Below are 13,494 nucleotides of genomic sequence, written 5' to 3'. Positions count from 1 at the left end.
TCCTAAACAGGACAACAGCAAGTGGGTGTCTGGAATGGATGAGCAGGTCATGTCTTGGGCTACGTCCAGACCAGAGGTGAGAGCAAATACTAGAAAACAAGAATTATTTTAATATCGAACAATATGTTTCTTTAATGTTTTATTGTTTATTTACAATATTATTAATCACGGATTTTAAGTGTGTAATGAAACCAATAATTATATAAAAATGTGTTTTTATTAGGGCTGTCAATTAATTAAAAAATAACTAATTAATCACACCTTTTTTTTTGTAATTAATCATGATTAATCGTGAAAAGCCATATTTATTACAGAAATAAAAACACAGGCATGTAAGTGCCATTTGAATTTTAAAACAATCAATGCCAATAATAAACAAAACTGATTTCCATGTTGGATTCTAAGTGGACTACAAAAAAATCCAAAATACAGGCACTGCAAATATGGAAAATGGAAAATTATAATAATAATAAAGTATTTAATACAAACAATTGTACTCATTATAAAGTTGTATTGGGAGTTGAGAACATTAGTTATTCAGTAGAAACAATTTTGCTTAGTCCTCCTTAACATTTAGCCAGTTGCTAAGACAGTCCAGTCTGTTGACATTATCGGGGGACAATGTTGCTAAGGGGTACAGGCATGTACCAAAGACTATAGACTTCTTACAGGAACTTTGGTCAAACCATCTCTAAACAGCTTAATTCTAAACTGCTTTGAGGGATACAGACACCGCAAAGACTAGAATACCTATAGAATGCCTTAAAGAGACTTTGGACACCGTCAGCAATGTCAGGCGTTTGCTCTTGTTGCTAGGAACTAGACTTTCTTAATTTCATTAAAGTGACGAAGATGTGAATGATGATAATTGAAATGTTATTTTCCTGTACAATAGAGATGTAAGTGTAGGAAATATATCTTGTTAACTTTTTATTGAAACTAAAATAAGATTGTTTTTAACTATTGAGTAGTCGTCTAACTAATGACTTAATGTGATTTACTGTGGGATAAAAGGGTGGAATGAGAAGACTGTGTGGCACTGAGAAATGCATTGTGCCGAAACGTCTGTGTTCTGTATCTCTCAAGTAAAATAAAGCTACATAAAGTAATTATTTAACGAGTGTGAATCGTAACCTCCTGAATGTTATCATTTACAAGATTAATGCACCAAAAGATTTTACTTTAACTGTGAGTGCAGACTTCAGTACTGCAAGTAAATACTTTGAAAATGATACTAATTTAAAAAATATTGTTTTATATATATTATTCCAGACATTTGGTGGTCTGTTTATGCTTGGTTAATACTTGGTTTATTTTTTTTGCAATTCTGTAAAAACCCATAAAAAATGTAATTAAATAAAAATTTATTTCTATGATGGCAAAAAAATGTTTGTTGATAGATACACTGTAAAGAATGCTGGGTTCCACACAATTAATTTAAAGATATTAAATTAACCTTTTAGTTGTTCTAAATTTAGGTGGAATATAAAACAATTAAGTTGTTCCCCCAAAAAATTCAAGAATTTTGTTGTTTCAGCTTATATTAAATATATGGTTAGAACAAATAGCCAATGTCATTTTTTAAATGTAGAAAATTGTGCTTTGTGATCGCAGCATGTATATATTATATTGTATTGTATTAGAATTAAAATCTGAAATAAAATATGCAAGAGATATTAAAGCTTTGTTTTTTGTCTATATGTTTAAAGGACTGGCACCTTGGAGGAAAGTGTGATGTGTTTTTATGGGGTGCTGGCAGGCATGGGCAACTCGCTGAGGCAGGACGAAACATTCTGGTGCCAACTCTTGCTCCCTCTTTTTCCCAAGCCCAGCAGGTGTCTTTATAAACAAACACTTAAATGTCTTTACTTTTATGCTATTTGTATTAGAGCTGCACAATTTATCGTTTCAGCATCGATATCACAATGTGTGCGTCCGCAATAGTCACATCGCAAGATATTATGTTGAATTGACTTTGCTGTGTATTTTTCACATTTAAATATACAAAACCATAAAGCATGCACTGCTTATTTCACTTTTATCTTTGCTTTATTGCGTTCATCTATGCTTGCAGTTTATTATATTTTATGCATGATTTATTCCCCTGCACAATCATCCCAATCAATCAAAAGCAAAACATTTGGTTACACTTTAGGGACTAATTCACACTATTAACTAGTCGCAGATGCATGTTATTGAGATATTGGCTGCTTATTAGAACTTACCATCTACATATTCTGCATGATCTTATTCTGCATCCCTTACCCAATACCTAAACTACCTTAATATCTATTAATATGGAGAAAAATAAGAGTTTATTGAAGCAAAAGTCATAAATAATGGTTTGCTAATAGCGAGAAGTAAGCGTTAAAATAAAGTGTGACTATAAGTTATTTCCAAATAGTGTTATTCAATCATCTGGTGAAAATGTAGATACAGTATATCACAATATATATCGCAAAAAAATTAATTATTATATCGTGCAGTCCTAATTTGTACTGTAATTTGCTTACAGATTAAATGAATTAGTTTTAATTTCTTCTTTGTATCGTCAGGTTGTTTGTGGGCAGAACTGCACATTTGTGATCCAGGCTAACGGCACAGTGTCTGCATGTGGAGAGGGCAGTTACGGTCGTCTTGGGCAGGGAAATTCAGACGACCTGCATGTCCTCACTGTCATATCTGCTCTGCAAGGCAAGCTGTGATTAAACGCACATAAATGATCTTTTTTGTTCATGTGCACTACAGACTGAGAGCATTAACAGTGATGTTGTATGTGTTTGTGCAGGCTTTGTGGTCACTCAGATGGTGACATCGTGTGGCTCTGATGGTCATTCGATGGCTCTGACTGAGAGCGGTGAAGTGTTCAGCTGGGGAGATGGAGATTATGGGAAACTGGGCCATGGGAACAGTGACAGACAACGCCGACCACGACAGATAGAAGCACTGCAGGGAGAAGAGGTGGTGCAGGTCAGAAACACAGCTTTTCTCTTCCTCTTAAAGCCACATTCTATTTCCTATCGCTTCAGACTGCCAGAGTCAGTGCTGAAAGCACTAGTGGAAAACCCCTCATGCTCGCGCTTGACCGAGAATCGAATAATAAATTGTCTCCTCGTGACTTGTGACGTGCCCTGAGCAATATGTAAATATGGGCAGTGCGTTTTTCTCAAAAACAGAATTAACATACAGTACAACTAAAACTTGGAAGATTGGACATAATCTAAAAGCAAAAAGTCATGTGGTTGTTTTTTATTTCTGAAAGAATATTAACAAGAAATTATATATATATATATATATATATATATATATATATATATATATATATATATATATATATATATATATATATATATATATATATATATACACACATACCTATATAAATATAATATAAATTACTCTATATTCAACCACAAAATGCACATTTTTAGAAACATCCAAAGACACTGCAAATGTGCAACAATGAAATTCCTTCACCATTAACCATTAACCACTTAAAAATTAAATAAATATAAATAAATAAATATTTGACCTATCCCTATTATATACAGTAGATTGCAGCAAACTGGAACCTATAATGTCTTTGTAAGTGTCTCCAGAACATATCCACCTGTTTCAGCTCAAAATACTTTTATAGATCATTTATTAATACTGCTGTAGGTGGCCAGTAAGTGGCAGCAAAAATATTTGTGACATGGCAGTTTTCTGACATTTCGAAAGTTTCTTATCTGACTCCGTTTTAAAGACTTATTCATTTAAAATGACAGTTCACCCAGTTTTGTGTTCAACAGAAAAGGAAACTCATAAAGGTTTGGAACCACTTGAGAGTGAGTAAATAGCAAGCAAATGTTCATCTTTGCGTGAGCTATCCCTTTAAGCTCCCGATTTATAGTGTTTCAAGTGCACACATTCAATTCAATCCATGTTTATTTCTATAGCGCTTTTACAATGTAGATTATGTCAAAGCAGCTCCACATAGAAGTTCTAGTAAAATTGAAACCGTGTCAGTCCAGTTTTCAGAGTTGAAGTTCAGTTTAGTTTGTCTGAACACTAAAGTTCAAACCCATCGATGTGCAGTTAAACAAGTCTCAAACCAAGCAATCCAGTGGCGACACCGGCAAGGAACAAACTTCACCAATTGACAAAAGTGAAGGAAAAAAACCTTGAAGGAAAGTAGGCTCTGTTGGACATGACCATTTCTCCTCTGACCAAACTTCCTGTGCAGAGCTGCAGTCTAGGTACCGGAGGCTGGAGAACACTGGACGTTTATCATTCAAAGTGCATACATGTATAGGCAACTTTTTCTATATAAAAAATAAAAATAAAAATGCAAGTGACTTTAAGGTTTTATTAAACAAAGAAAACTTTTCTCACCAGCCTGAGCTCCTAAAACAAACTATAAAAAACTTGGATGTAGCTTAATTTTGTTTGACGTGACATAACACCAATTTATTTCCCTATTTTTCTCTTGCCGTCTTAAGATAATGAAATTTGTGTAATTGTGTTTGTTTATGTGCAGATGTCGTGTGGATTTAAGCACTCCGCAGTAGTGACATCGGATGGAAAGCTTTTCTCCTTTGGTAATGGAGACTATGGCAGACTGGGACTGGGAAATACCTCGAACAAGAAGTTACCAGAGAGAGTCAGTGCCCTGGAGGGCCACCAGGTCGGCCAGGTAAAACTGAATACCGTCTACAGACATGCATCATGCATGAAGTGTCCATCACTTGTAAAGAAACATGTTTTTAAATGCACTAATTCATATCCCACGAAAGCCTTTGGATAAAAATGAAGTAAATGTTTAAAACTTAATCTGATTCATCTGATATTGTTGTGGTTGTGTGCAGGTTGCTTGTGGGCTGAATCACACTTTGGCAGTATCAGCTGATGGAATGACTGTTTGGGCATTTGGAGATGGAGACTATGGCAAACTGGGATTGGGAAACTCAACAGCCAAATCTTCCCCACAGGTATAACTGATGACATTTTATTTTATAGTGTCTTTACAAGCATAATGAACAATTGGGTATAGCAAAGAATAAGAGTTTTTAAAGTTTAGTGTTCATGTGTGTTTGTTGCTTTCCAGAAAGTGGACGTGTTGTGTGGAATTGGCATTAAAAAGGTGGCATGTGGCACTCAGTTCTCAGTTGCTTTAACCAAAGATGGAAATGTGTACACATTTGGGCAGGGTAAGCTGGTTTCATGTACAATGACACATGCCTCTCACAGTTTGCTGAATGTCAAAGCATTCAGTGTTTTATGTTTTTTCTTTACTGTGACAGATCGTTTAATTGGTCTGCCGGAGGGTCGGGCACGAAATCATAACCGGCCTCAGCAGGTCCCCGCTTTAACAGGAGTGTTTATTGAGGACGTGGCTGTAGGGGCTGAGCACACACTTACTCTTTCTTCAACTGGAGATGTGTATGCCTGGGGCAGCAATTCAGAAGGACAGGTGTGTGTTTGCTAACAAACTCCTCATTCTTTTTCATTTACATTATTTTTATGAAGTTTCTCAAAAGAGTATCATAGAAAGTCTTTGTTTTCGTATTTTCATTTTGTTTTCTTTTTTAAGCTGGGCTTGGGCCACACCAATCATGTCAGAGAGCCGACCCTCATCAGTGCTTTACAAGGCAAAAATATCCAGCAGATCTCTGCAGGACGCTGTCATAGTGCAGCATGGACTGCACCGCCTGTCCCGCCACGTGCTCCAGGTACAGACACATGCATGATGACTTGCTTAAATTGTGTCCCAAATGAGGCACAGTACACTTACACACTATTTGATGTACTTTTTTACTCACCCGTCTAGAGATTAATTCAGCTTTGGAGTATGAATGATTCAGTTTTCCAAGCTTATTTTCAAATAATTGGTTCATTTGGGTGTTTAAAAGGCATGAATATTCAACGTAAACCTACAATCTGCACTATTTATAGTATTAACAATTGTAGCTCTATAACAGGGGTGTCAAACTCAGTTCCAAAAGGGCCGAAGCCCTGCACAGTTTAGTTCCAACCCTGCTCCAACACACTTACCTGTAGGTTTTAAACAAGCCTGAAGGACTCAATTAGTTTGATCAGGTGTGTTTAATTAGGGTTGGGACTAAACTGTGCAGAGCTGCGGCCCTTTTGGAACTGAGTTTGACACCTGTGCTCTATAACATATTTATTGTTCAGTATTTTAATACAATAAAATTGTACTACAGTATAGATACTAAACTAAAAGTGTTAGTGTTTTATTAACATATTCATAATTTTTCATATCTGACTCAGTGTATTATTATTATTATTATTAAGTATTATGTTTTTGTGCATATTTCCCTTTATTATGATAGAACAGTATATATAAACAGGAATTAAAGTTGGTGAGATAGGTTTGAGAAAGGTCCTTAAGTTGGGACTTGAACTTGGGACACCAACGGTGCAGTAGTTGTGCTATATGTTGGTGCACTGACCACTAGTCTATCTGCACCAACCTGTGTATTAGTTTTGACCATATGAAGTGTATTTGATTTTAGTTTGACCCAAAGACTATAATTAAGTGATGTTTTTTCAAAAGAATGAGTGTGATGCTGAGTTGATCAGTAGTTGAAAAGTGCTGTGTGTGTTTTAAGGTTCATCAGTGCCTCTGCAGCTGGGTTTGCCCGTGTGTGTGCCTCCTCAGTACAGTGCTCTCAGAGAGGTCAGTATGGAGGCTCTGAGAGCCCGACTACGCCTGCTCTACCACTTCTCTGACCTCATGTACTCCTCATGGAGACTGCTAAACCTCAGCCCCAACAACCAGGTACACACACCCACAAACATCATGTCCACATAGATCTTTGTTTGCAAGTCCTTGTGACCTCTGTTATAACGCCATCCTGACTCTGCTTTCTGATTGCTGTTGTTTCAGAGCTGCACGTCCCGCTATAATGCTGGTACATGGGGTATAGTCCAAGGTCAGCTGAGACCCCTGCTGGCCCCTAGAGTTTACACATTACCCATGGTGCGCTCGATTGGGAAAACCATGGTGCAGGGCAAGAACTACGGCCCACAAATCACAGTCAAAAGAATCTCTACACGGTCAGTCTGAACGGTTCACCCAGAATATGTGCACATTTCAATTTTAACTTCTACCCCCATCCAAAATACATGTCTGTTTATTGCACTTTTATCAATTATAGATTTGAACTGCAATACAGATTTCGAAAGGCCATTTTCTCAAAATGAGCTATTAATCTGCAATTCAGCAGTACTTGTGAACACCAGGCTTCAATTTAATGTATGTCTATAGTCTGACGATTTTTACAGAGGGATATGTTTACATTAACATTTAGTCATTTGGCAGATGCCTTTGCCCAACATTAACTCAACTTTTTTAAAAAGTAGAAAAGATTCACAAAATCACCTTAGTAAAAACGTTTGACTCTGAAATGTAAAAGAAGAACTCTGCATACATTTCAGGACCAAACATTATGGCAGGTTCAAAGTAAGACATATTTAATTTAATAATACCAAATTTCCATAGTTAGAAGAACATTTCAGAAAAGTGCCAAATATTAGTGTGTTTGTTTTTTGTTTCTCTTCACAGGGGGAGGAAGTGTAAACCCATCTTTGTGCAGATCGCCAGGCAGGTTGTGAAGCTGAACGCATCTGATCTAAGATTGCCATCAAGGGCCTGGAAAGTCAAGCTGGTTGGAGAGGGAGCAGATGATGCTGGAGGAGTGTTTGATGACACCATCACTGAGATGTGCCAGGTACAGTCATCCTGACAGTCATGTGTATGACACACACTCTGTTAAATAAGCATGTTGTTTAATTTTTCTATGCATCATCCAGTGATATGCTGAATGATAATAGTTTATTACACGGAATGATATTTTGCCAAAAGGTTTTGTACTAGTCTGTATTTCTAAACACATCATCAATAGCATGGAGACCTCTAGTGTTTTTTAATTGGTCAGTTTTGTGTATATGTAGTCACTTTCTTGTCATAGAATTTCTGTAGCGTTTTACAGACACTTTTTATAAGGGTATATGGAAAGCATGATAACTAAACAAAATCAAATCAATCAAGTATTTTGTCATTATTGGTCACTGAGTGTTTCTCTTAAAGTAAATAAAAATAACAGCAACATTGATAAAAAAGAATATGAAACTTTTTAAGATCTGATTGTGTAGAAAAGTGAAAATCTATTTGTGCTAAACTTATTTTAACCCCCTGAAGTCCCATTCTCACTACTATGGATTTGAGCTTCATGCAAATGTTCAACTTTTGCAAGCAACAGCCAACATGAGCATCACTCACAGGATCCTCTCTCCGCTCTCCTACCTGCCGGTTGTATTCTCCGTGCTTTAGAACTTCACATACAAGTGTTTGCTGCAGATCATTTCATGCATTTCTAGTTATTGTGTTCATGCCACCAACATGAAACCACTGTCAAACCTTCCTCATCATAAAACATATTTTGTTAAAATTATGGAATTTTAACTACTAGCTATATATTTTTTCGATAGTCTACAGAACAACCCATCGTTAACAATAACTTGACTAATTACCCTAACCTGCCTAGTTACCGTAATTAACCTAGTTAAGCCTTTAAATGTTGCTTTAGGCTGTATACTAGTGTCTTGAAAAACGTCTAGTCAAATACTATTTACTGTCATCATGGCAAAGATAAAATAAGTCAGCTATTAGATATGAGTTATTAAAACTATTATGTTTAGAAATATTGAAAAAAATCTTCTCTCCTTAAAATAGAAATTAACAGGGGGGCTAATAATTCTGACTTCAACTGTTTGTGTATATATACGCCCCCTATTCAGTATTTCTTTTCAGTTGAAAATGTATACATACTGAAATATATATCAACAACTTCTAGTTCATTCAGACTATATTATATTATATTATATTATATTATATTATATTATATTATATTATATTATATTATATTGTGGCAATAAATTAAAAAAACAAACAAAACTATTTAGTGTTTTCCCTATACAGAGTTTATTTTCAGCTGCAAATTTTTTTTTTAAATAAAATCTCGTTTGCTGCCTGTGAATATAGTTCACAAACTTTACCTAAGCAACCTCAAGGTGAAAATACCTACTTGCAGCTTCAGTCTCCACCCAGAGTGAAAGGCAACTACAAAATCTCTGTTAGTGTGAATGAAGCTGAACTTAGTGTAGTCTAGTCAGTAGCTAATGATATAAATTTAGTCACTTTGTGTAAAATCAAATATCATTACATAGTAAAGTGATTTACGGATCTGGTGAATGTGTGCAGGAGCTAGAGACAGGAGTAGTGGATCTTCTCATCCCTTCTCCAAATGCCGCAGCAGAGGTGGGCTATAACAGAGACAGGTGAGTGCAGACCAACACCACTCTGAATGCTAGACTCCTCTGGTCTTCTTAACTCATTGTTGCTTTTGTTTTTCGTCAGGTTCTTGCTGAATCCTTCGGCCTGTCTGGAGGAGCACCTGCTGCAGTTCAAGTTTTTAGGCATCCTGATGGGAGTCGCAATCCGCACAAAGAAGCCTCTGGATCTGCACCTGGCACCGATGGTGTGGAAGCAGCTGTGTTGTATCCCGCTCAGCCTGGAGGATCTGGAGGAGGTGGACCTGCTGTATGTACAGACCCTCAACAGCATCCTGCACCTGGAGGACAGCGGCATCACGGAGCAGAACTTCCATGAGGTGCAGTGGTCAACAATACTCACTTACTGAGCAAAGCATGACGAGTCGTTCAGTCCAACTCGCAATTGACTGGTTAAATTTTTGTTTAAGGACCAAAATTCCCACAATCACAGTGAACATTATTGGCTAAATGTTTTATCTCTTGATCTAAAAAAGTAACAGAAGTGTATTGTATAAAATGTTTAGCTGAATATAAGTTCTACTAGTTATGTGCGTCAGTCTTGTATATTATTTTTAAACTTAAAAGTCTTTTAATTTTAAATAAATTAAATATATAATCACTTCTTTATGAGAATAATACAATGTCAATTGTTTTATGTCTTTGTTGTCGGAGAAATTAAAGGAAAAGTGCATATATGCACAAAAAATAGATTTAAAAAAGTGAATTAATAATATTAATGAAAGCAGCCCAGAAGCAAAACAGTTTTATTGAACTTAAATATTATAACAGTTTTATATTCAATAATAAAAAGAAAATAATCACAAATACCTGAATAAATCAAGTGCATGTATTTTTACATGTTTCTTTTAGGCATATACATTTCTTCTCTCTTTCTTGTGTTGCATTTAATAATGTATAAACCCTGGAAAAAATTATATCTGTAAATTAATAGATTTGTTTTTATTTCATTTAATTAAACAAACATTATATTAAATAAATATTATACATAAAAAATGTATAATAAAATCTCTACATAGTTCTGTAAATAAAAAAGCCAGAAGTTGTGTTTTAGAATGTTAAGAACTGCTGGTTTTACTGAGGGCATTAAGTAGTAATTATGCTGACAAAAGTTGTTAAAGTTGTATAAATCCACTTGGTATTTTAAAGACTGAAAAATATGCTCTGCGCCACGGCATATGGTCTAACAGGGTTGAGCTTATTCTCTTATGCCGAGTTCAGACTGCGTGATTTTTAAAGTAATCATGTCACAGATGTTTTCACACTGCATGACTATCTGGGCTAGCATTTTGTCGCTGATTTGTTTACACTGCAAGATGGATTTTCACACTGCATGACTTTACAATAGAAAGAATCACTGATAACTTCATCCAAACTACGCCTCACAGCCATAAACATGTTGTATGTTTTGTGTTTGTGTAGAAAATGTACTTAATTTGCTCACCTGAGTTTGAAGAGAATTAGCTATTTCTCCTCAACTTTTTGCTTTATCACCCTAGTTGTGGTTTTGTTCAGATGACACGTCAAACAGGTGCTCCAGCCAAATTTCCACTGGTTTTTCCTCCATTTCTTGGGTCCAAATAAACAGAAAATGAATGCTTTTAACTTCTCTCTCAACCTCCTGGCTCAACCCTGAGCTGCAGGTTTCCACACTAGTGAATGCTGCTCTCTCATTGCCTGTTGGCGATCGCCAATGTTATTTTCAATCAAAACTCATTTCACAGTTGCATCACGCCATGGTGCATTTGCTATTTACATGGTGGACTTTGTAAGTGGAAAAACTGAATGTGTCACTAGCGAGAAAACAGTTAAACAGACCATCTGCAGCGCAAGGATAAAGAACGAGCCTCCTCCATTTGGCCTCTTTTCTTTCTCTTCACTTTTACTCTATACTCCTTTACTTTTGTGGAGTAAGGAAATGGTGGAAATCCACTAAAGACATCTATTAGTCTACATGTTAATTTTCATTTAAGATTTGTTTAAAACTATTTCTAACTTCAGTTCAAATTTACAGCAAACTAATAAATGAGTAATAATAATGAAGTGTGGTAAAAGTTGTATCCAAAAACACGTCCTATATGCTCCATATGGTCCAAAACCCGACAGGTGGACAAACCTAAGCTTGTTTTTGTTAAAACAAATATAAATGTGTTATATGTCAATAAAAAAGTTATAAATAATTACTTAATAAATAATACTACTAATTATAATAACATTATACAAAAACAAGTTGTCATGAATAAACTGAAAAAAGCTCCCGAGATGAAGAATGTATAAAGGCAGTGGATTTTATATTTATGTAGAGAATAGTAATTTTTGTAATATTTTATTCCTTTATTTTATTCCTTTTTTCATTTGTATAGATATGTGCGTATTGCTCTACATTCTGTGTGTTTATTAAGCATTGTGTACGCGTTTAAGACACAACTAACACGCTGTGCTCTGGACTTTAGACATGCTTTCAGCTGGTCTAAAAGCATATCTATTTTAGTTCTTAAAAATAGCAACGCGCCAACAATGCGCCTTAACACACCTCTTTTCTAGATTGCCACACCAATGAGTCCACAAAGTGGCGCAAATGGATTTGCTATTTAAACAATGTTGCGCAAAACCTAAACTTTAGAGTAGCACTGGCCTGAAAATAGCAACACATCGCACCAAACGCGTCTTGCACCTTATTGCGCCAGGTTTATGATAGAGCCCCATGTGTTCCTCATTCATCCAAACTCTACTAAACCAAAAATGTGGACAGTATTATTTATCTCCATTGCTAAGTGTTAATACTTGGCTTTGTTTGTTTATTTATTCATCTGTAAATAGATGATTCCACTGGACTCATTTGTCGGCCAAAGTGCAGATGGTAAAATGGTTCCTATCATCCCCGGTGGAAACAGTATCCCGCTGACCTTCTCCAACAGGAAGGAGTATGTAGAGCGGGCCATCGAGTATCGACTCCATGAAATGGATCGTCAGGTGTGTTAAGCTCAACAATGAACACAAAGGTGTGTATTCAGTGAGAGGTCATCTGATCCTGTTGTTTTGGTGTTTTGTTCAGGTGGCGGCGGTGCGCGAGGGCATGTCCTGGATCTTGCCGGTTCCTCTGCTGTCGTTACTGACGGCGCGGCAGCTGGAGCAGATGGTCTGCGGGCTGCCGGAGATCAGCGTGGAGGTGCTGAAGAAGGTGGTGCGCTACAGAGAGGTGGACGAGCAGCAGCAGCTGGTGCAGTGGTTCTGGCAGACGCTGGATGATTTCTCCAATGAGGAGAGGGTGCTCTTCATGCGCTTCGTCTCGGGACGCTCACGACTGCCCGCCAACACTGCTGACATTTCACAGAGGTTTCAGATCATGAAGGTGGACCGGGTGAGGATCTGTATGCTTTTATGGATGCCGATGAACCACATAATACACCAAAATAGTCTAAATGATGTTGTTGAGAGTGGGAAAAAACACTTTTATTCAGAATTATTTTTAGCTAAAATGATATACAAAAAGCTGCTGGCAACCCTTTAAAAACAGTACATATAAACATTCACAGCTATCCATTTTGAAGGACTCATCCCTATGCCCTAGTCCCTAGAGTTTGCCCTTAAGGGTGTGAGCCCTACTGAATGGAATGCAGTGTGTGACGCCAAACATCTCTGAAGGCTACAAAATTTTTTCTAACAGCAAAGTGGAGAGTTTTGATCACTTAGGTTTGGAATGACATTTTAATATGGCAGCCATGACTTTCACTCCCAAGTGCCCTTGGGGGGAGATATGTCACATTTGTAATGCACCAACAGTGTTCACTACAGAAACGTCTATAAAAAACAAATAAGCATAGTCAGCGCCAATAGCCTAGTGGTTGAGTGAGTTCAATTCCTGACTAGAGGTCCTGAGGTTAAACCCCTAAAAATAATTATAAAAAAATAAGCATAACACTAACAGAATTTAGTGGCATTCACTATAAACAACATTCATTATAAAAATCAAACCTAACAAATATATTGGAAGTAAGTGCGTCCTCGCACTATGCTATCTGAACCGTTCCCAGGCCTGTTTCCCGGATCTTTTGAGAAGTGTGAGTGCTTTAAATCGGGCTCAGGTGCGGTTTAGTTGGCCGGCCCTGGCCTGGTTGGAAGAGGTGTGCCAGAGCATGG

General features: G+C 36.7%; 1 protein-coding gene across 10 annotated transcripts in view; it reads left to right on the top strand.

Annotated features, from left to right (window-relative positions):
- The window catches only part of herc1 (HECT and RLD domain containing E3 ubiquitin protein ligase family member 1), an 86,861-nt gene that overhangs the window by 70,985 nt on the left and 2,382 nt on the right, over positions 1 to 13,494 (top strand). For all 10 annotated transcript variants that reach the window (XM_073908533.1, XM_021477836.2, XM_073908537.1 and 7 more), the window contains exons 62-77: positions 11 to 76; positions 1,710 to 1,835; positions 2,556 to 2,694; positions 2,789 to 2,970; positions 4,520 to 4,675; positions 4,848 to 4,970; positions 5,087 to 5,189; positions 5,283 to 5,452; positions 5,573 to 5,711; positions 6,612 to 6,781; positions 6,890 to 7,059; positions 7,568 to 7,733; positions 9,266 to 9,342; positions 9,422 to 9,674; positions 12,175 to 12,327; positions 12,410 to 12,715. In XM_073908533.1, coding sequence (XP_073764634.1) covers positions 11 to 76; positions 1,710 to 1,835; positions 2,556 to 2,694; positions 2,789 to 2,970; positions 4,520 to 4,675; positions 4,848 to 4,970; positions 5,087 to 5,189; positions 5,283 to 5,452; positions 5,573 to 5,711; positions 6,612 to 6,781; positions 6,890 to 7,059; positions 7,568 to 7,733; positions 9,266 to 9,342; positions 9,422 to 9,674; positions 12,175 to 12,327; positions 12,410 to 12,715 — 2,499 coding nt within the window. The remainder of the gene's footprint in view (positions 1 to 10; positions 77 to 1,709; positions 1,836 to 2,555; positions 2,695 to 2,788; positions 2,971 to 4,519; positions 4,676 to 4,847; positions 4,971 to 5,086; positions 5,190 to 5,282; positions 5,453 to 5,572; positions 5,712 to 6,611; positions 6,782 to 6,889; positions 7,060 to 7,567; positions 7,734 to 9,265; positions 9,343 to 9,421; positions 9,675 to 12,174; positions 12,328 to 12,409; positions 12,716 to 13,494) is intronic.

Source organism: Danio rerio, chromosome 7 (assembly GCF_049306965.1).
Source record: "Danio rerio strain Tuebingen ecotype United States chromosome 7, GRCz12tu, whole genome shotgun sequence".
Classification (NCBI taxonomy): Eukaryota; Metazoa; Chordata; class Actinopteri; order Cypriniformes; family Danionidae; genus Danio; species Danio rerio.
The sequence above is the reverse complement of the archived record's forward strand: the minus strand, read 5'-3'. Positions and strand labels throughout refer to the sequence as shown.